The 25,217-nt window shown below is 34.4% G+C and overlaps 1 protein-coding gene across 1 annotated transcript in view; it reads left to right on the top strand.

Annotated features, from left to right (window-relative positions):
* The window catches only part of LOC113510109 (modular serine protease-like), a 37,493-nt gene that overhangs the window by 902 nt on the left and 11,374 nt on the right, over positions 1-25,217 (top strand). The window contains exons 2-10 of the mRNA XM_026893526.3: positions 3,181-3,232; positions 3,441-3,551; positions 5,239-5,301; positions 6,053-6,169; positions 6,735-6,869; positions 8,353-8,533; positions 10,314-10,435; positions 11,876-12,081; positions 18,918-19,130. Coding sequence (XP_026749327.2) covers positions 3,181-3,232; positions 3,441-3,551; positions 5,239-5,301; positions 6,053-6,169; positions 6,735-6,869; positions 8,353-8,533; positions 10,314-10,435; positions 11,876-12,081; positions 18,918-19,130 — 1,200 coding nt within the window. The remainder of the gene's footprint in view (positions 1-3,180; positions 3,233-3,440; positions 3,552-5,238; positions 5,302-6,052; positions 6,170-6,734; positions 6,870-8,352; positions 8,534-10,313; positions 10,436-11,875; positions 12,082-18,917; positions 19,131-25,217) is intronic.

The following is a 25,217-nucleotide window of genomic DNA, read 5'->3' as shown; positions in this document are numbered from 1 at the left end:
TCCCACAGGTATACTATAAATTACGTCAAATGTTTTACGCATAGTAGCAAGAATTGTTCACACGTGTATTTCCGTGTAATTTGATATTATAAAAGTACATAACTAATGCTAAATGCATTAGTTACGTACTTTTTTTTTAATGGATGGTAATGGAAAGATCACTCAGCCTACGCTATCAGTATATACTGGCGGGGCACCAGTGAGGGATGACAGGTGAGGATGAAAGCAGGTCAGTTGGCCCATCGTGATGAATTCGTCAAAATTTAACTACATGGTTTCCAGGGGGAACCGCTTGGAGGTCGACCTGCTAGGTTATATTACTAGTAATGTGTCTGTCGGATCTCACTACTAACGATCCCTCACAAAACTGCTCTCACATATTTAATTGTACCTCAAACTAACTTTTTACTACCTTTTGTGAGGAGAAAAATAAACCATTCATTCATAAATTCAATTAATATTTAACCGTAAAAAAAAAACAATTAAAAATGCATGAACAGAGTGATAGTCGAAGATTGACGGCTAATATGGAAGGTTTTTTTTTTTAATGGGTGATAATGGTATGGTAACCCTGCCTGCGCTACCGGTATACACTGGCGGGGCACCAGTGATAGATGACTGATGAGGATGAAAGCAGGTCAGTTAGCCCATCCTGACGAATTCAACTAGAATTAGCCACGATGGTTTCCAGGGGGGACCACCTGGAGATCGACCTGACAGGGTATATTGCTAGCAATGGGACTGTTTGACCCCATTACTAACAATCCCTTTTCCCCCTAATATGGAAGGTTATGTCTGGCCGTATGGTCCCGGCATAGAATAGGCCACTCCTTTCCCGTGGGTGTCGTAAGAGGCGACTAAGGAGAGCGTATTTGATTTATTACTGAAAAAGGTAAATGAATCGATTTTTTCTTGATAACCACGTAACCACAACACGAATTTACGTCCGGTAAATCCCCATTAAAAGTAGGTATGTTAAATAACAGTCATTGAAACTGATGATGTGATAACAATAAACAGTAATTGATGACTGAGAACCGATTTATTTCTGGTTTATTTATTTATTCTTCACTAGTAACCCGCCCCGGTTTCGCTCGGGTGCACATTACATCACATCACATTAGATACATTTAATTTTATCAGAGGAATAACACCTGAGTTCTCAGGAATGACAACGCATGGGGATCATGGGCGAAACAGTATACTCTGTTATGTCCATGGTACTGCTCATGTCTATAGGCGACGGTTACCACTCTCCATCAGGTGGGCCGTCAGCTTGTTTGCTATTCTAAGTTGTATAAAAAAAAAAACTATATTATGCATGTATTGTACATATAAACCTTCCTCTTGAATCACTCTATCTATTAAAAAAACCGCGTCTAAATCCGTTGTGTAGTTTTAAATATCTAAGCATACATAGGGAAAGACAGACGGGAAGCGACTTAGTTTTTTGCTATGTAGTATAACACTGCCTGAAACTGGATAAAGCTCAAGTCAGGCCGCATATGGAATACTGTTCTCACCTATGGGCAGGAGCGCCACAGTACCAACTCCTTCCGTTAGACCGCATTCAAAGTCGGGCAGCTCGAAAAGAAGGGTTAAGGTTTTGTGTAATTTTGTCGAAATATGACGATGTTTGTCGATGTTGTCGGAAAAAAACAAACCGTGTGGGAACTTTCATACTCGTCGAAGACGCTGCCTAATTCATTTGAGATATAAGAAAATAATGTACGGCGGGATTGTTTCTTTTATAGGTCTACAAAAAAGTTCACGATGGCATTATGTCTATATTTTAAGAATAGCTTAATATACCCATCTAATTTATACTCCACGCAATGAGCTGATGCAAAAAATGTAAGCCATATGTGCTTTGCTTATAGCTATTCTATAAAAAAAATCATCCAAACTTGATAAATATATCGCCGAAAAATCAAAGGGATTTTTTTAAATATCTAGGAATATTACGACATCACGGAAAAATATATATTTGAATATTTATTAATTAAAATATATGAAATAATATGTTCAGTAATATATTAATTTGTTTTGAGTTTGTAAAACTCTAATCCCACTAAAGCGTAAAAATGCAAAAAACTTCACAAACCTCTTTTTGGGTCGACTTATTTGTTCAGGGTATTTTGTAAGACCTAAAACAAAATACTGGTTTTATACAAACTTGTCAACAGATGCCATTAACTTTTATAATTATAAGGTATTTCTTTTTTTATGTGTAAATGGCTTTATCCAATAAATCTGAGCTCAAATTGCCAGTATATTTACAGTTTCATTTTACGCAGTATTTTTAATCAAATATTTTTATTGAAATTTCGAGAATAATTGTTTGGGAATAAGACGTATGAATGAAATATCAGTGTATAAGTAGTTTTTTTTTTAATCATTAGCTTTATATGCAATATTACACTAAGTAATTTATTTTTACATTTACAATTAGATTTACAAAAATTTTCATACCTAGATTAGCTTACCTTTAAAAATTATAAGACAATATATTAGAAAGGCACTGGCAATAAATAAATATGAGAATGGATGCCGTTAAGTTTTATTTATAATTTATAATAATATCTGTTTTTATTTTATTCCTAAATAGCTTTAAACAATCATTCAAAGCTCAAACCTCCAGTATTTTAAATATATCTTTTTTTTTTTATTTATACTGAACAAAATACAAAACTTCTTAATCTATTATGAAATGTTACTGATAGATAATGAACTTTCTTTAAATCTTTTATAAAGTAATGACTACGTTATTACTTAATCTATGATCTCTGCCAAAATATAGATATAGAATGCTAATATTCTGTCTATGACATTAATAAATTTAATTATTTCTTTTTTAAATTTGAAATATCGAATAAGAATATTTTTGATTTTGAATCTTTAAGAACTTTCATGTTATTATATTATATTGCTATTATTGACACTCGTAATATTATTTCATTAAGGAGCATTTGGCGTTTTATTATTTCTGTTCACTCGGATGGGAGATATGTACGTATGTATTTTACATTAATTATATTAAAAACATGTATTTTTTTGCAACAAAATATCCCAATAATTTTAATACATTATTTAATATTTTATTGTACAAAATAACAACACAAATCTTGACAAAATTTGTATTAATCTATATTTTATAATTGATTGTCCAATTTGTTTCAGTCATATCACCGATTACCTCATCAGTTGTGGCTGACCGGGACAATAAATGCAGGTAATGTAGACAATACTTAGATTATATAAATAGAGCGTCGAACCTCAAAAACGGCCCAATTTTTTGTCAGCTAATTGTCAGATTTATTTATAATTGAGTACCTCCTTTTTTTGAAGTCGGCTAAAAACAAGCACGACACGAATCTATCAATCAACAAACTTCTAATTTCAATAAATATCATGTAAAAGTAAGAATTGACTTTTCACAGCGGGAACGAGTTTACGTGTAGAGATGGCGCCTGCATCGACCTTAGCAGCTTGTGCGACGGGAGACAGAACTGTGATGATGGCAGCGATGAGGCAGTCTGCGATGGCAGGACGTAAGTAACTTTCCGAGTCTGTCATTGATAGCGTACATGGGCGGCACAGGGATTTTCCCGTTATAATTTTTTTTTATACAACTTAGAATGGCAAACAAGCTGACGGTCCACCTGATGGAGAGTGGTAACCGTCGCCTATAGACATGAGCAGTGCCATGGACATAACAGAGTGTACTGTTTCGCCCATGATACCCTCCATGCGTTGCCATTCCTGAGGACTCAGGTGTTATTCCTTTGTACCCAGTAAATTCACGCCATATCCCACCCTTCAAACCGAAACACAGCCATGCGAACACAACTGCTTCACGGTTGAAACACGAATGAGACAGAGGTACCCAAGCAATTTTGTTATATGTAATATGTAATTTATATTATTTTTCTTAAGAGCAATTGTATTTAACTAATGATATTATTTAAATGAATGGTTTGTTTAGTGTATGTGTAAATAAATAAATAAATAACGTAAAGATTTTTTTTTGATGGGTGAAAATGGTATGGTAACCCCGCCTGCGCTAACGGGATACGCTGGCGGAGCACCAGTGAAGGGTGATAGATGAGAATGAAAACAGGCCAGTTAGCCCATCATGATGAATTCATCAGGAAATAACCATGATAGTTTCCAGAAAGAACCGCGAGGAGGTCTACCTGATTGGGTATATTGCTAGCAATTGGATTCTCAGTCTCCATTACTAACAATCCCTTTCCCCGCAGTAACGTAAAGATTACCGTATGGTCACAGCACTGGATGGGCCACCCCTTATTTTCCCGTGAGCGTCGTAAGAGGCGACTAAAGGAACTTAATAGTCGAGGCATAGGTAACAATGTCTCTCTTAAAACATCAAAAAGCGGTTACCAACGCGTCTGTTAAGCGTGGCAACTGCTTACTTTGTCGTCACATAAACAAAAATGGTGTTACCGTCGATTTTACTTGTTTACGTAATTAAAAATTGTGTCCCACAGAATAATCAACTTTAATTGTGACAAAAACTAGTTATTTTAACCGAAAAACTAAACTAAAATATTATTAATTCTTTAGTTTAGTTTTTAATTAAACTAAAATATATCAATTCTTTTTACCCGAATGTTGTCTGGAGGAGATTGCTTAGCAATAAGACGGCCTTTGGTACTACACTATATTTATCTAAAATTCTGCAACAAATCCTGTAATGTTGATGCAATAAAGTGTTAATAAACGTTAATATTTTTTTATACAATTTAGAATGGCAAACAAACTGACGGCCCACCTGATGGAAAGTGGTAACCGTCGCCTATAGACATGAGCAGTACCGTGGACATAACAGAGTATACTGTCTCGCTCCATGATACACCCCCCCGCCAAAAAGTTTGGGGGGAAAGGAATTGTTAGTAATGGGGTCTAATAGCCCCATTACTGGCAATATACCCTCTCAGGTTGACTTCCTTTCGGTTCCCCCTGGAAACCATCATGTTTAATTCTTGTCAAATTCATCATGGTGGGCCAACTGACCTGCATTCATTCTCACCTATCATCTTCCACTGGTGCCTCGTCGGTGTATACCAATAGCGCGGGTGGGGAAAATATCCATTTTCACCCATTAAAAAAAAAAAACCCCGCCAACCTAATAATTTTTCAATGATCCATACAAGACCTTATAAAATGCACTGTGTTCAATTTAAAGTCACTAATATGAACTTTTATATTTTACAGAAGTGACCTGAACTTCGCCTGGAATACTGTTTCGAGCAGAGCGAGGAGACAAGCGACTTGTCAGTACGTATTCATACTTTACTATTCTGTAATCGTGATATAATATTTATGAACAATAAATTAATTTGCATCTCTATGCATTTCTTATCGAATATACCATGGGGGGTGCTCTGAGGAATTGTTCGGATTGATACCTGCTGCTGATTTTCACCACCGTACATCACGCCACCAACTAAAGTTCCATCCCAACCATCTGGATGAGTGGCGGTCTTCCACCGTGCGTTTTTCAAGCCACTTTCTCCCACGCACAACCACTTTTTGGAATAAACTTCCAGCAGCAGTATTTCCGAACCGATACAACATCATAACCGTCAAGAAAAGAGCGTATTCCTTTTTAAAAGGCCGGCAGCACATTTGCAATGCCGTTAGTGTTGCAGGTGATTGTGGGCGGCAGTGATCACTTACCATCAAATGAGCCGCATGCCTGTTTGCCCCTTGTGTTATAAAAAAAAAGTTGAACTCATAGCGATTGCATTTTATCTGTCCCATCTAGTTATTCCTTGGCCTTCCTCTTCCTCTTTTGCCCTCTATTTTTCCTTCTACTATGCTCTTTAAAAAACCATCATGTCATATAAGATGACCCAGCATTTTGCCTCTTCTATTCTCTATTGTTTTAATTCACTGGAGTCTTATTTGTACCTAAAATAAATCTACAAAAACATACTTGTAAGAGACAGGAATGTAATTAAAATAGTGAATAGTTAATAGTGAATAGTTAAAAGTGAAAATAAAAAGAATAATGTGAAATTTACAGAAAGAATCAGTGGCAATGTCGCGACGGTACATGCATCGGCTTCGACGGCAAGTGTGACGGCGTCGTCGACTGTCCGGACGGCAGCGACGAGACGCATCCGCTCTGTAGAAGCAGCCGGTTAGTACTGCTCAACACATGTTTAATGTAACTAATGACGGCGTCATGTCGTCGTACACTGCGACGGAAAGTGTGACCTGGCTGAAGAACTTGCGGGAATGGTTTTTTTTAATGGATGATAAGTGAATGGTAACCCCGCCTGGGCTATCGGTATATGCTGGCGGGGCACCAGTGCGGGGTGATAGGTGATGATGAAAGCAAGTTAGTTAACCCATCATGACTGATGAATTTCACCAAAATTAACCACAATAGTTTCCAGGGGAATCGCGTGGACGTCGACCTATTAGGAGGGCGTATTGGGAAATTAAACCCCCTTAATAAAAATTATTTTTCCCCATGCGAGAATGGTAATGGGAATGGAAGAGGTAGTTTCACAAATTTGATTTGCCCTTATGTTGTCCAATCTCCAATAAGAGTGAAACTTGAAGAAGGAGAACTGTATGTACTAGATTCTATTAAGCACCTAGCCAAGACACTTATTGGAGACAAACTTGAAACCCTGGACTTATCTCCTGGAAATTACCTGAACATGCTCAGAAACCTAAAGTCTGTTTCTATCTTCCAGATGTCAGAGCAACTGGTTCAGGTGTACGTATGGGGCATGCGTTGACGGAAGCGCCCCATGCAACGGGATCAAGGAGTGCGCGGACAACTCAGACGAGCTTCTACCGCGCTGCAGGAATAACACAGACGTTGTAGCGTGAGTATTTCTTATCTATTTTACGAAGTCATTTTCATCATCATCTCAGCCATTGTCCGTCCACTGCTGAACATAGGCCTCCCCCATAGATTGCCATAAGGAACGATCCTGAGCCATCTGCAACGACTCCCTACAATGCATTTGGGGTCACTCCATCTAGTGGGAGGATCGTCTTACACTACATTAGCCCGTACAGGATCACCATTCAAAAACCTTTCTTCGGGTATTGATTCTTCGAGTTATGTGACCATATTTTACGTAGCTTAATCTCTCTGATAGAAAGCGGTCTAAATGCTTCCCCAAATGCTTGTTTCAATAGCTTAGCCTTTGTACCTTGATGATTCAATTCCACCAATCATTTATTGCTATTACATGTTGTAACAATATAGGTCTTAAGTTATTAAAAGTATAGAATCAACATGAACTCTGGAAGGGCGTAGCAATCACATTTATAAATATTTCATAAAGTACATAACTAAATTTTTATATTATATATATATATATATATATATATATATATATATATATATATATGTATCGTCGATTAACATAAAATAAAAAAAAAACATTAATACATTGAAACAAATAGGTACAAAATACAATTAAATTGTCTCATTGAAAAATTTCTTTAGTGTATAATAACTTTTTGTAATTAAATATTCCTTATAATATGAAGATCTTGAATCACAGTATCCATTCATTTGATTGCCTTAACTAACTGTCCAAACCAGGATACAGTTTATAATGGAACTGCTTGGACTAGACTGAAGATGCAGGGCCAATGCTCCATCTCCACGTGGCCCCCTGCAAACCATCGTTTTGAATTTCTAGTGAATTCGACATGATGACCTAACTGATCTTAGATCCCATCTTTTTATCCTTAACTAGTGCTTCGCTGTTACATACTGTCGGCATAAAAGGGTGCAAAATGCCACCTTATACATATATTTCTTTATTGCACATGTGAATTACATAGATAATACATTCATAAATATTGTAAGCAAAGGTGGACTTATCTCTGACAGAGATCTTTACCAGTCAATCGAATACAGTGAGAAAACTGGTATATACCAATATATTAGCAATACCAAGAGCGCCCAGTAACTACGTACGAGCACGTCGACGGCACTTATTCGATGTTCCATTACGAAGAACAGAGTTCGCTAAGCAGGCTCTCCTATCTCTTGCATTGAAACTACTCAATTATATTTTGAGGCCAGTATCCGCAATTGGGTGTGTTTGCCTCCAACTTGCTGGAGTTTCGTCGGGTGACCACAGAGTATTTGTGTTCACACGTTTTTTGTTCGAGTTAAATCTTTTTATATTATTATTTTTGTTATTTTTATGTAATATTCCTGTTTTATATGTTATTGTACTCGTGCTTTCCTGGGTGAGCGTATTGGAAGACTGTAAGGCTCACCCAGTGGATGTAATAAATAAATAAATATTGTATGACACTTATTTGTATTATGTCCCATTCCAGAGGACAATTCAAGTGTGAGAATGGAGAGATGATCTCGTCAGCGAGCTTGTGTGATGGAGTGACAGACTGCAGCGACGGATCGGACGAGACCGTCCGCGCGTGCGCCGGGAACACATGCTACTCGTATCTGTTCCAGTGCGCGTACGGCGCATGCGTCGACCAGGGCTCCGATTGCAACGGCGTAAGTCTTTCTTACAGTAAATTATTGTATCTGCAATAAAGAATTTTCCTATACAGTCAAGTTTATCAGGTCCCAAAGAGGGTTGACGTCAGGCAGGCGGCCGGTCGTAAAACTATAAACCAAATCTTTTTGTAATATGGATAAAACCATATTACGCCGACCCCATATAATAATTGGGATAAGGGTAGGAAGATGATAGGTCAGGTTTACCAGGAGTTTCATTCAACATTGAACCTTAATGCAAGTCCTCGATATAAATTTACAAAAAAATCTTTACTACCCACAAAAAAAAATATCGAAATAGTTGAATGAACTTTAAGAAAGGAACTATCCTTCACAAGTGGGTAAGTGGAAGCAGTAATAAAAAGAATAAAGTAACACTTTCATATTTAAAAAAATTAAGTATATGTAAAATTTGAAAACTCAATAATTTAATTAAGTTAAAATTTAATCTAAATACTTAGTAACTATAATAATAAATTGTATTATTATTATTATGTAGCTTATGTTACATCTTCAGGCTATGTAAAATATTGATCTACTAATTATGTAACATTGTTTTTTTTTATACAACTTAGAACGGCAAACAAGCTGACGGCCCACCTGATGGAAAGTAGTAACTACTAGTATCGCCTATATACATGAGCAGTACCATGGACATAACAGAGTATACTGTTTCGCCCATGATACACTCTGAGGAATTGTTCGGATTGATACCTGCTGCTGATTTTCACCACCGTACAACCCGCCACAAACTAAAGTTTCATCCCAATCATCTGGACGAGTGGCGGTCTTCCACCGTGCGTTTTTCAAGGCACTTTCTTCCACGCACAACCATTCTTTGGAATCAACTTTCAGCAGCAGTATTTCCGAACCGATACGACAACATAACCTTCAAGAAAAGAGTATATTCCTTTTTAAAAGGCCGGCAGCACACCTGCAATGCCGCTGGTGTTGTGGGTGATCATGGGCGGCGGTAGTCATCACCAGGTGAGCCGCATGATCGTTTGCCCCCTGTGTTGTAAAAAAAAAAAAAAAAAAAAAACACACACATGAATGGGACAGAGGTACCCAAGCAAACGACTTTTGTATAAAGATTCCCTCTGGTTAGTTTGATTATGCTGGTTGGCCTGTATATGTAAAAATAACCTATAATATTCGTTGATTATGTTACATATTACATAGTCATGAAAAAAGTTAATAATCCGAATTGTGATGTTTGTAACACATTGGATGATGTTCAGCATACGATATCCGAATGTACGTAATACAAAACACAAAGGCAAGTATTGATACAATAATATAGTCTCAATAGACGGGAGACTGGTTTGTTTTCAAATATATACGCAGAGCCACACTCCGGAATGGCGAAATCTTTAATTACTATATTTTTGTATCGATAATTCCCTTTATCAAAATAGACTACTTAGATATTATGTATTATTTATTTATGTATCAATGTTTTAAGTGTGTGAGTTGTATTTTATAAAATTAGGGCACGATGAGGCCGATATATCCTTATAGGATAAAAGCTTCTAAATAAAAAGATAAAAATATATATATATATAAATAAATTACAGAGTCTTTACAGAACATTATAAATCAAATAATATCGCCTTAGAATCAAAGCTACTTAAACCATTTATATCGCGATTTAGGGGGTAATATATTCGAGTGATTTTAAATTGTAACATCGCCTGATAATGTAACATAGCCGGCATCTACTTAAGTGGTTATAGACTGTAACATCTAGAAATGTAATTAACTGTTAATATTACAGAAACAAGAATGTGCAGACGGCTCGGATGAGTCACCAGAACTGTGCAACAAGAGCGGAGTAGACGTTAAACCATTACCGTCCGATAATAATAATAATAACAGTAATAATACACCCAGGCCTAGGTGAGATTACATTTAGCTTTTTAAACTAGATTGATCAAAATATTTTGTTTAATTCCGCTACCATTAGTATGCGTGCGACTGGCAACACTCGAAGATTGATCACCACTAACCTTCCATATTAGCCATCGACCACCGACTGCCATTTTGTCCACGCACGTTTTACGACACGTGTTTCACCTATAAACGAGGAATCTTCAGGCAAAGTATTAGATCGCTGCTCGGAGATTAGTGTTAACTAGACGTAGGCTGCTTTTGCAGTTATGGGCACAGAATGGTCATAATAGAAGCCACCCATTCTTTTCCCGTGGGTGTCGTAAGAGACGACTAAGATAGGTCGAAGGATGGGCAGCTGCGTCCCTCTTAAAACATGTCTAAAGCCTGATTGCGGTTGCCAATGCTTCTGTTAAGCATGGCAAATACTGGCATATTCCGTCAAGGGGGAGGTTTATGCCCAACAGTGGACAATTAAAGACTGATACGATGATGATAATAAAAAAAAAACCTACGACTATCTAGCGATACAACCCAGAACATCCAGACTCGAGCAAATGGTGGAAAGTTCATTCCCCAAATTGGCTCAAAGAGAAATGCTACCTGGTCAAGGCGAAAGGCGGAAATTATGCGTACCTTCGATAGCTGCAACTCACGAGCGCTGCTACAGCGCCGGTGTGCCTAAGTTTTTTTTTTATTTTATTTTTTTATACTACTTAGATTGGCAAACAAGCTGACGGTCTACCTGATGGAAAGTGGTAACCGTCGCCTATAGACATGAGCAGTACCATGGACATAACAGAGTATACTGTTTCGCCCATGATACCCCTCATGCGTTGCCATTTCTGAGGACTCAGGTGTTATTCCTCTATACCCAGTAAATTTTTTTTTTTCTTTTTTTTTTTTTTCTTTCATTATTTTATTTTTATTATTATCATGCGATATCCTACCCTTCAAACCGAAACACAGCCATGCAAACACAACTGCTTCACGGTTGAAACACGAATGGGACAGAGGTACCCAAGCAATCGACTTTTGTACAAAGTCTCCCTCTGGTGAACTAATCTAAGTGGATGACCTAATCACTGCAGTACAGCTCCTCGTCTCCTTTGCTGTTTTGGGTGGCTTCGATGGGCAGAATATAGCACGGAATTGTCTTTAAGTTTGATTTGTCCAACACAAAACTGTATAATATATTTTTAATGCGATGCGCTCGCGCGACGGGTTCGCTCGGCAAGCGGGATTATTGCACTCTGCTCTGTGGCATTTTTGGTGCGTCACTTGCCCACAGAGCATAATAAAATAGATAAACCCAGGTACAATCGAAGCGGCGTAACCATTACCCATTGCCTCATTTTCGCCAAGAGACATGTCCAATACTGTAACATGGAATATGGGAACCTAATATTTAAATTTATAAAAATAATTCGACCTTAAATGTCTTTCCAGTACACCACAAGTAGGTAATTGTATCCTGCCGGAGTATCCCGAGAATGGCCAATGGGTGGCACCCAACGAGAGGTTCGCTAGTCCAGGCAAATCTTACAAGCAGATCTACCTGCAGTACTCCTGCAATATTGGTTATCAGCTCCAGGGAGCCGTGGATGTTACATGCATCGATGGACAATTCATACAAGAGATACCGAAGTGTGTCCGTGAGTATCATGATTGGCAATTTAATATTTACTAATATTGTAAACGTGAATGTGAGTTTGTTTGTTTGTAAATTACCTGTTGGCGTTTTAACTGCTTTACCAATTGTGCTGTCCTCCTCGTATGGTAGGTAGGTGTAGGAAATAATAAACAATAATATGTCACAATGCGACTCACACGACCACCCGCCCGGACGTCACCCAGAGGAGTGGCAGGAGCGGGGGGACTTGCAGTCTCAACTTTAATGAGTACATCACATCTCTCCCTTTTCAAAATATTTTAAAATTAATAATAGAATATGAATATTTTTACTCTAGGAAACTTAATTATTATTTTTTAAGCATTTTTGAATAGTCATATTTTTTATAAATCTACCGCCCATTCGGAATGCAATTTCAGCTAAGAAGAACGGGCAAGAAACTTAGCTGTTGCTTTTTTCAAACAAAGTTGAGTTTACAACAAAATGTGAAGGATACAATTACTCACAAATTTCATATAGATACAACTACAACAATATAGTTTTACATTACAGTCATAGGTAACTAAAATAATATCATGATATTACCATATATATTATGTTACAAAATATAACTTAGGCAACTAAATATAATAAGACTGGTTTGTATAAAAATAACTATATGACTATTTCCTCTCGAAGTCCATCGAGATCTTTCTTTTCATCATCCTTATAATTTCTTACTGATCTTCCACCTTCTTAAGTATATTATTGTGTATATTTCATCTCAATTTTTGTCTAGTCCCATAATTTCTTCTAGATACAGCGCCAATAAGTATATGTATACAGGGATTGAAGTATCGCATATATATTTTCTTTAATTATATTCCGAATACACTTTCTCCTATTTTCAATATCTATGTCACTATATCTTTCCCTTCCAATTTTAAAATGTTCTTTTATTGATTTGTCTCTGCCATTCTAAATAAATCTCATTATTCTTAGCATGTACAATAGAAGAGATTTTATCTCTAATGACAAATCAATAATGTGGCATGATATTGTAACTTATGAGGTATAGCAGGAGTTTATCCCTCCAGTCAGATTTTTAATTTTAATTTATTTGTACACGTATTATAATGTCACATTTTTGTATTCTACTTGCTTCGTTCTACTGCGGTCGATATGGTGTCGAATAGTATAGTTTAATACCAAATTCTAAGCAGTTATCCAATGTTGTGCTGAATAAAGTGTCAAGTCTTGTAAAATTTCTTTTATTTATGTACTTTTAAGAAGATTTATGGTCTTATACTAAGTATATCAGAATTCCAATTAATAATTCCTACAATACATATACTGACAATATTAGAGACGTTACTATTTATAATCTCAATATTTACATAAGTATGTCACATTTATTATAGTTTAGACATCGATTAATTTTAGGAATGTTACATAATATATTGTTTTAGATCAGATGTAATGTAGACAAAATTTTATTTCTTCATGAACATTGATTACAACATCTATTATATGTACCGAGACTGGTATCAATCCTTTGTACCTTGATACATAATCTACTGTTTATGGCAACAGTGCCGGGGTGCCAGAATAATTATCATGAGTCGTAGCGAATGCTCGTCTACGCTATCTCAAATGAAATAAAAATAGAAAACCATTAATAAAGGACTCAGAATTCGTATTTAAAGAGTTTGTAATGATTGACTTTAAGGTTCAGTTTTCCTGGGAGCATCTAACTACTAATTGCATGGCTTATAAAACTTAAGTGTCCACAATTTACTAACTCTTTTTGCTTTGAAATTACGAATTACTGTAAATGTTTGCTTTTCTTTCCAGAACTCTGAATACAGTATATTTAGCGAGCTTACGCCTTAACATTTTACGTATTTGTTCAGTCATTGTAGCCAAATTTTGAGTCCATTTTCTTTTATTGTGTACCAATAAACTGATAAAGATAGATAAGTGTGACTGTGTACAACTTGTAATTTAAGATATTGATAATATACAGTTATATACATATATCTAAAATATTTACGCATAAAATCTAAATATTATTATAACACATTATCATATTTATTTCTCAAAATAGGTTACTAGTTTTATAACTTTAAAATTTTTCAAAAAATTGGTTTTCTAAGTGATTCTATAGTCTTTAGGGACTTACAAGTAATACTTTCTGAGATTAGCTCATGCCCTAAAAATTCTACTTACGATTGATTAAACATGAACATAAATCCTTTATTAATACATTATTTGTAACCTACGTGTACAGATATGTAGGTATATTATTTTGCCTTACAAAGTTAAAATACGTTGAACACATTTTTAAACTTTCGCGTTGTGAATCGCGAATTTAAATAGATGTAGGACATGTTTTAGCCTTACATCATTTGTTCGAAATTAAAATATTAACAAACAAACAGTTAATCTTGTGTAAGATATTTAATACATGTTTAGGTGTCTTATTCATTTCCTTTATTTGGAATTATTTCCAATTATTACATTTAAAACATTCATGTGTATATTATAATATACCTATTAGTTGATGGTTTACATGTCTTGCTACAAAACCGTGACCAATATTTGTTTATATTTAAACTAAGGTAAGTCTCTGTTATTAAAAATAAAGATACTTAAAGTAATAAATTATATTTATATAATTTATAGATTTTGACACGTTAAGTTACAAGTATCATTGTTACACAAACTAAATAATATAATATTTAGTCACTGTAAACAGAGATTTGGTAAATACTGTTTAAATAAACAGAGTTTTAATTATTTATTGTAGTAGGATCGTAATCGAAACGAAATAACCACTTGCTTGTTATAAAAAACTTAAGTACATTCTAATCTCAATTTGATAAAAAGCATCTTTTAAGCCAGGTTTAGATAAAGATAAATTTATTTGCATAAACAAATCTCGTTGTGTGTGTGCAGTAAATACATATTAGGTATTTTAATTATGTAGTAATTGTAACATGTTTTTTACCAAGATTAGCATGCACATTTTTTGTTTAGGACTTTTCCCTTGACAGACAGATTCATATTCCTTTTTTCTATTCTTTAAAATAACTATGACTAGAGAAACTCAATTCGCAGCTTTGTCTACAAGTTCGATTATATTTTCTGTTTATTTGAGCTATACTATTTTATTTTACTAAACACTTGATTTTATGATCAATATCTAACTGATGTTCATTTAGATATTGAATTTGAATTTTGGATTTTTTTGTTTGTTTTGTGTTTAGTAAATTAATATGCAACTTAATTGTAATATATAATGAATCATAGCAGTCTCTTAGGTACACAATAAGCTGCGAGTACAATTTTTCTCTACTTCTTCCAGATCCAACCAAGACTGACATTTTAAATGGGCCCAGTACATCAGCGAGTCTTTAGGACTCGATATGTCCTAGAATTTTGTCAGATTTTTCTTGGTTAGTTTTTTTTTTTTAAGTAGTTTTAAGTAGTCCTAGGTTTTGTCGACTATTATTATTATTGTTACTTTTGTACCCGAATTGATGGGTATATAATATTATGTCAATTATTATGTTAGTTTTGTACCCGAATTAATGGGTATGTTAGTTTTGTACCCGAATTGATGGGTATGTTACTTTTGTACCCGAATTGATGGGTATGTTAGTTTTGTACTCGAATTGATGGGTATGTTAGTTTTGTACCCGAATTGATGGGTATGTTAGTTTTGTACCCGAATTGATGGGTATGTTACTTTTGTACCCGAATTGATGGGTATGTTAGTTTTGTACCCGAATTTATGGGTATGTTAGTTTTGTACCCGAATTGATGGGTATGTTAGTTTTGTACCCGAATTGATGGGTATGTTAGTTTTGTACCCGAATTTATGGGTATACTAGTTTTGTACCCAAATCAATGGGTATGTTTAATGTAACTCCATCACTTTGGCAAGATATATATTTTATAGTGGAATAGAGGATGGTTAACATTTAGTTCCACCATTTTGACAAGATATTTTATAATAAAATAGAGTTACACTTAGTTCCACAATTTTGGCAAGATATTTTATAATGGAATAGAGTATGGTTAACATTTAGTTCCACTATTTTGGCAAGATATTTTATAGTGGAATAGAGTATGTTCAACATTCAGTATGAATGTAGTTATAGGAGAGTTGAATGATTGTTTGGTAACTTTATTTATTTTTTACTTGATGGATTATTTGGTTTATACTATTTATTTCGCCATATAACTATCGCTTGCACATTCATGCACTTATTTCGATTAGTGCGATATTGCTTTTAACCTAAATGGCTTATAAATCCACACTTTTAGCAAAAGTTATTTCTTGCAACACATTGTGCATCATAACTATTTTGATATGTACTCTCACATTTCATACACCGTATATTCTTCACAGAAATCTCTTTACAAGATTTGGTTTCTTTAGTGTCCTTTTACTGATCTTTCATCAGTCTCTATTGAATTGCTTCCACAATATTTATTTCTATTTAAGTAGAATTATCTTTTAACTTAAGTTCTGAGGAACTGCATTTTTCTACGATTTGACAATTGAGATGTTATAATAAGACAATTTGCAAAACGGGAATTTTATGGTGGTATATTATTTATACGTATTTATATAAATACTGTCAACTAATGATAATCGACAAATAACCAATTATGTTACTATTATTAACAAATATATTAACCGTATATCGTAGTCGACAAATGCGTCTGACTACCCCGTCAAGGATTGAATCTAAATAAAATATTATAAGTTGTTATTATTATATTTTTTCAGAATTTTGTGTTTGTAAATGAATATACTAAAATGATTGTTCTAAAACAACCTGAAAAATAAGATGTTGCTGATGTCAACATTAATTATTTATACATATTTACAATTTAAAAAAGAATCTGTAATTCAGGAATAAAGGCTATTTTTATTTTATTTTTTATTAAATGATTATACCTACCTACCGTAATAATGTATGCTATTATAATTGTAGGCAACAATATTGTAAATGCGAATACTTGTACTTGTTGTACAGGTGGATAAATGGATTATTCTCAGTTACAAACACAGCCTTTTGAACTTATAAACCAACATAAATACGTAGGTAAATTTATGTGCCCCAACGGCGAAAGGGTAACCAATTCAGAATTAAGCAGAGAACTACCGGCAACGCTAATATTCTGCTGGTTCCTTGTAAGAAAAACAAAATCGTAACCTCAACTCTTACCAAATATCTGTCAAATAATGAAGTTAATGTGAAGTGTTTGAATATATCATAATTATCTTATGATAATTACATTTGTATTAGGTTTATACCTACATACAAATCTATTTATTATGGAAGCAACCTCTATAATCGGAACCACCAATTGCATAAACTTGTATCTAAATAGATTACAGTTTATGTGGAATTATGTATTTAATGGGCTTTGCTCATTCGGATTGTACGGTGTATTTTATTTGTCAAAATAATTACTCCGACTCGGCTAATACATGCAGGCACATTTTGTTGTATGTATAGTCAGTATTCGCTGGTATCCCCGAACTACTTATCTTAAGAATTCAACTGTTATAATCACTTATACTGTGATGTAAATATAAACAGAAAGTAAGCGGTACGGTATACCTAGACATCAACAAACGCCGACCATTTGTTTAGGCATGTATAGCAAGTTATTGTACGACTATGATGCGCAAACGCGTTAAAATCAGTCACAGTGTGTCGCTAAATTACAAAACGTACTATGCACCGTAATATGTATTATCAATATTTTGCTCTCTCTATACAATTTATAGAATCAAATCTTTATTTCTTTTTGAAATTGCTTTTAGTCTTTTCTATATTTAATAAATTGATTGAGAATTAATAAATTATCTTCTCTCTTCCTTGTGAATTTAGAAATTTAACAGTTTAATGTTATTCGTGTCAAGTTACATTAAAATAACAACGCAATAGTTACACTCTTTGGACTGATTAGAACAGGTAATTTTGTAGTCGTATGACATATATATATATATATATATTTTTTACTTACAAATTTTCACCTCGTCGCCAATTTTGTGCTGTCCTCCTCGTATGGTAGGTAGGTGTAGGAAATAATAAACAATAATATGTCACAATGCGACTCACACGACCACCCGCCCGGACGTCACCCAGAGGAGTGGCAGGAGCGGGGGAACTTGCAGTCTCAACTTTAATGAGTACATCACACCAATCACTACTAAATTCACTTACTCTATGGAATGGAGAAGAATATAGGTTTAGTTGAGTTTACCAGAGTGAGACTTTGTAAAAAAGTCGTTTGCTTGGTCACTTCAGTCCCAATTGTGTTTCTACTGTGAAGCAGTTGTGTTTGCATGGCTGCGTTTCAGTTTGAAGGGTGGGATATGGTAGTGAATTTACAGGGTACAGAGGAATGACACCTGAGTCCTCAGGAATGGTGACGCATGGGTGGTATCATGGACAAAACGGTATACTCTGTTATGTCCATGGTACTGCTCATGTCTATAGGCAACAGTTACCACTTTCCATCAGATGGGCCGTCAGATTGTTTGTCATTCTAAGTTGCATAAAAAAAAAATTCCCAATCAAAAAAAGTAGTAAATATAGTATATTATATATAACTATCTTCCTTCACGCCAAATCTTTTGCGGTATAGACAAAAAGAATCGAGTGCCAATCGTTACATACATTTTTGAGGCCACAATGATATAAATTTGAAATATATAAGTCTACAACGCTGTTAGAATGGTTAGCATCCTTTGAAAGGAATGTGGGTCGAAAAACGACAACCGACAAGCGTCTCATACTAAATTGATGCTTTCAGCTATTATTAGGATTATATTGGTATGGTATTTTCCAGGACTCTGCCATCTAAACCGGCACGCCAGCATCGACTATTACTGCTACTCGGCCAACGGTGTCGACGGCAGACGCCCTTGCAACGACTACGAACCGCAAGGCACCATCGCCAGGCCTCAGTGCAAGGTCAACTACTATTACTACTATGGTGGTGATCCACAACCCATGACGTGCAGCGCGGGAGGCTGGAGCGACTATCCCATATGCTCACCAGGTTTGACCAAAAATGGCACTAACATTACGATTATTATTAAGGACAAAGTGGAAGTGCATATAGGCAGCTTTCTGTATACGGCACCTAATGTTAATCAACCTGTTACGGGCAATTTTAATGATAAGATATTTTTTAATGATAATGTACGAAATAAACATACAGTAATTAATATAAATGATGCCAATAATAAATTTGGTGGAACTAATAAAAAAACAGGCAGTGTAAACAATGATAATGATAAATTAATCCCAGAGAAAGGTATTAACAAATATAACGTTGAAGAGTCCTATGTGGATGATGTAGATGAAACTTTCTGGAGGCTGGGAGTCGTTGGGGGTAATGTAAATGAAAATAAAATAGTTAAACCACAAGACAACAATGGTAGAGATACACACGTTCGAAATAAGATCTATTTTAAAGATCAATAAAAGACAATTATCAAGTGCACCATTAAACGCCAAGTGTACTAAATTTTGGGAGAATATCTTGAGAGATTAAAAAAATATAATTTGGTATTCTTATCAAATAATCTATAATCCAGTACACAGGTAGATTTAAACTAAAAGAATGATAGTTTGTATCCTGTAATAAGAAATAAATTCTCGATTTATCAAGTTGAAAAGTTGTTTAAACAAAGTTTTTTCATAAGCTTGCGTTTATTTGCATTATTTGGTTTAGTTTAGAATTTTAAATCTACGTTTTTTAACATCAAAATAAACATTTTCAGTGATAGATTAATATTTATAACCTAATTGCATTATTAATGTTTTATTTAACTATCAAACTATTATATGAATAAAATATAGAAAATTTAAAAATATTCATTTGTTTTTGAAAATTCGCAGATAATTTCTAAGTTGTCTCACTACTATAGGCTTCGGTATTAACGTTTTTAAACATTAATCACTTTACATTTCACCTAAGCGAACAGCGCTGTTCATTGTTCATCCTCCATTAATCATCAGTCATGAACCATCTAAATTCAGGTTTGGGTTGAACTCTGTGATTACTTTGCTAATAGATGCTAATTTATTTAACTCTTTACCTTATACATACAAATATACAATTACAAATAGGAAATAAAACAACACAAATAAAAAAAAAAATACAAATCAAACTATAGAAGTAGAAAATTTAATATTATTCTGTAAAATTTCGTATCACAGTTCGTAACACACTTATTTTCACTTTTGCTTCACTAAAATTTTCACTTCAACTAATTTTCATATTCTGTAAGCTGTGTACTATAGTATTAATAAATAAATATAAATAAATCACTTCTATAATTATTTATTGTAATTATTAATTTATTATATTATATATTATACAGAATATAAAAATTTGTTGAGGTGAAAATTTAAGTGAAGCGAAAGTGAAAATTAAGTGCGTTACGAACTGTGATACGAAATTTTACAGAACAATTTGTAAGTAAACTGTAAGCTTGGTAATAATAAATATAATAGAAAAATGACCGCATCAGTATTCCTTATATGTTCCAGTTTCTCTAGTAATAATTTTAATAGATAAATTAAAATAATTTAATAACTATGCTTCGACACTAAACTTTCTTTCAAAAAAAACGTTCGCGCTCACTTCTTTACTTTATCCGAGCAATAAGTACTTTATATTATTCTCAATTTCGTGTATAATATAGTATATGTCATATATGTGTAAATATATTTGTTATTTATATATATCTATTCGTTTATATATGTAATTTTAGTATGTATGTATATCAATAATTAGTAGTACCGCATTCGAGTATTCTGACACTTGCCTATGGTTGACTGGGAGAGAATGCTTTTAGCATTAAGTCCGCCATGTACACATATATGTACTAATGAATGAATAAATAAATAGACACTGTAACTGTAACCAGAGGGAGACATTGTACAAAAGTCGTTTGCTTGGCCACCTCTGTCCCAATTGTGTTTCTACCGTGAAGCAGTTGTGTTTGCATGGCTGTGTTTCGATTTGAAGGGTGGGATATGGCAGTGAATTTACAAAAATACAGAGGAATAACACCTGAGTCCTCAGGAATGGCAACACATGGGGGGTATCATGGGCGAAACAGTATACTCTGTTTTGTCCATGGTACTGCTCATGTGTATAGGCGACGGTTACCACTTTCCATCAGGTGGGCCGTCAGCTTGTTTGCCATTCTAAGTTGTATAAAACATATATATATATATATATATATATATATATATATATATTGTTGTTATATATTGCCCACCCTTAATGTATGTACAAAATAAATATTGTTAATTGGATGGATGATATTTTGTATTAATAATATTTTGCAGTTAATAAATTATTTCATTTTTATAATGATTATTTTATTTCGCACCTTGATCCTCCATCCTTTTAGCATATTAGAAGAGAGTAGAAGAAAACACTTGATTTGCTTTGAATAGATAATACAGAGCTCTCATTTCATAAATAGACAATTCCATATTCAGCTGATATTACACATGCAAATTGTATGAATGAATTTGTAAAGTCGTTTGCTTGGACACCTCTGTCCCATTCGTGTTTCAACCGTGAAGCAGTTGTGTTTGCAGTTAATTACAGGATACAGAGGAATAACATTTGAGTCCTCAGGAATGGCAACGCATGGGAAGTGTTATGGGTGAAACAGTATACTCTGTTATGTCCATGGTACTGCTCATGTCTATAGGCGACGGTTACCACTTTCCATCAGGTGGGCCGTCAGCTTGTTTACCATTCCAAGTTGCATATTTTTTTTTAAGTTACTAATTAATTTTACAATAAATTAATTAATTTACAATAATCAAATTCGTAATAATATATAGTAATATATAATATATTGGAATTAATTACATTATGTACATCAATAAAATCATTTTAGAATGTAGAAACATTTCGTTTTAAAACGGGCGAAAGGTACTTCTCTTATATTTTTGGGAATTTTATTATACACTTTTTATCAAGATAAAATGACAAATCATATTTAAATATAGTAAAAAAGATATCTGTATGTATGCTAATACAGAAAAAAGAAAGGTTTGTTTGTTTGTAATAAATAAACTCATGAACTACTCGACCGTTTATAATAATACTTGCACCAATAGAAAGCTACATTACCAGCGAGTTACATAGGTTATATATTATTTTTGAAAATTCTATCTACCCGGGCGAAGCCGGGCCGGATTACTTGTATAATATAATCTACGTATATATATAAATAAGTAATACTTATATATATATATATATATATATATATACCATATATAAATAAGACTGATTAGTACCTAATAGTCGCCGAAATAAACGTTTAGTTTAGACCCAATAATAGTGCCCTGTGAGACGTCTCTGAGAAATACATGTGTTACCAATGTAAGTGAAGCATTTGAAAAGTTATATATTAAAAAAAGAAACAAAAAATAAATTATATGGTGTAATTAATAATGTTGCAAGCAGCAAAACATTCGTCAGAGGGAGACTTTGTACAAAAGTCGATTGCTTGAGTACCTCTGTCCCATTCGTGTTTTAATCGTAAAGCAGTTGTGTTTGTATGTGTTTCGGTTTGAAAGGTGGGATATGGCGTGAATTTACTGTATGCGGAGGAATAACACCCGAGTCCTCAGGAATGGCAACGCATGGGGGGTATCATGGGCGAAACAGTATACTCTGTCCATGGTACTGCTCATGTCCATAGGCGACGGTTACCACTTTACATCAGGTGGGCTGTCAGCTTGTTTGCCATTCTAAGTTGTATAAAACATATATATATATATATATTTCTTTAGAACTTCTTATTATAAATTTTTTAATTATCAACCGACTTTTAAAGTCGAAAAGAAATTATAATTAATTTTAAGACGGACACTGCTGCCCGTCCCTCGTCCATTATCTCCTCTCAGTCGCCTCTTACGACACTTACGGGAAAAGAAGAGTGGCCCATTCTATGCCGGGGCCACACGGCATGCATATGGTAAATTGACCATACACGGGAGATATTTCAGAAAAATTTAAGAAGCAAAAACAATAATTTTTAGAAATATTGTCTATCTATATGTTTTTTTTAATACCACTGAGGTGGCAAACAAGCATACGGCCCACCTGATGGTAAGCGGTTACCGTAGCCTATGAACACCTGCAATACCAGAGGTATTACGCGCGCGTTGCCGACCCATGTTTATTTTGGTATCACGCAAAACCTACTTCGTCAAATTGGATGCAGTTTTCACAGTTGTGTTTCGAAGATCTAACCTTAGTGTGGTGTGTGTTTTATCTTGATTCGCTATCTATAATTGGTGTAAGACAGTGTGGCGTCTGTAAATAAATATTGTAAATATTCATCTCACAGCTACTTGTCAACATCATTACTTTCTTTTCCATCAAGTAGGTTAATTTAATTGTACATAGATATTTCACCTCTTTCTATCTATCGCACTGGACGTACAGACATGACGGCCACGTTTACTTCTCACATTCATTTCTGTTGTCATTCTATCATTATATGTGAATCAGTAATATAATCAAGTTAGTTGTTATTTATTTCCTCCAAACAACTACAACAGAATCAGCATTGTAACGACGTTAGTCCAAATCTAGAACAATATCCGTACTTATTATCTTAAAACAAATCATTATTGCCAAAAATAATCATCAAAATCGGTGCAGATTTTTTATTATATCAAGACGTCATGCAACCGGTTAAACGTGTTAGTATCACGTCTATACTTCATCATTATCAGCATACCAGCCCTTAATTGCCCACTGCTAAACATAGTCCTCCCCTATAAATAGTTGCATACCGTGCTGTACAGTTGTGGAATAAACTTCCAGTGAGTATTCAGAATAGCCCGTCTAGCAGTTCCTTCAAGAAAAGATTAAAATCATTCTATCTTTCCAATTTTGTTTAAATATAAAAAATGATTAGAAGACTGTCATCATTGTGCACTCTTTATTTGATGTTTATATGTTGTATTTAACGTGTGTATATGCGTGTGTATGTGTGTGTGTGCATGTGTATATATATATGTATATGTATATATATTCTTATTTATGTAGGTTTATATTCATATGCATGTATTAATATTGTATCTTTATATATATATATATATATATATATATATATATATATATATATATATATGATTTATAATTTATGTAAATATTTATTATTTTAACTTCTGTTTAGCACTACTACTGCCCACTCACTACTTCCTATGCCACTGTCTCAGGTTGACTGGAAGAGATCTCTTTTAGAGATAAGTTCGCCTTTGCTAACATTGTTATTAACTTATTGTTGTTACTGTATGTTTTAGTGCAATATATATATATATATATATATATATATATATATATATATATATATATATATATATATATATATATATATATATATATATATATATATATATATATATATATACAGTGAGTGTAGAAAGTATTCGTACACCTAGGGTTGTAATAAAAAAAATACGAATTTGATAGACTTTCTTTTATTTATTTAATTTAAATCAATACTATTAAATATTTTAACATTCCCGCACTTTGTTTAGAATCGCAAACTACAATATCGTACGCAATGACCGCATCAGTCGCGGCGGCGGTACGTTAATTTATTACCGAAGGTCCCTTCAGTGCATTCCGATCGACACGCCTCCGCTCGTAAACATGGAAGCCTCGATATGCCTCCTCGCGATGACAGACCACCGACCGATCTATATAGCATCGGCATATCTCTCTCCCTCCAAAAAGCTACTCCGGGCCGACCTCCAAGCTCTCATGGACCTGGGGGATTCGGTAATTATTGCCGGAGATCTAAATTGCAAGCACAGCCTTTGGAGCTGTGCTTATCCGAACCCAAACGGTCTCACCCTGGAACGCCTTTCGCTCTCCATGGGTTTCGACATCCTTCCCCCAGTGCACTTCACGCACTATCCGGCAAACACTGCTCATCAGCCCTCCATCCTCGACATGGCCCTACTAAAGAACGTAGCCTTAAGGCTGAGTTCTATGGAGGTCCATGCCGAACTCATCTCCGACCACCGCCCCGTCACATTCTCGCTAGGCCCACCTGCAGACGGGGCGCCTCAATTTAAAACGGTCACG

The sequence above is a fragment of the Galleria mellonella genome, unplaced genomic scaffold, assembly GCF_026898425.1.
Source record: "Galleria mellonella isolate WM207_F2 unplaced genomic scaffold, CSIRO_AGI_GalMel_v1 utg121, whole genome shotgun sequence".
Lineage (NCBI taxonomy): Eukaryota > Metazoa > Arthropoda > Insecta > Lepidoptera > Pyralidae > Galleria > Galleria mellonella.
Note: the sequence above shows the minus strand (reverse complement) of the source record. Positions and strands in the feature narration are given on the sequence as shown.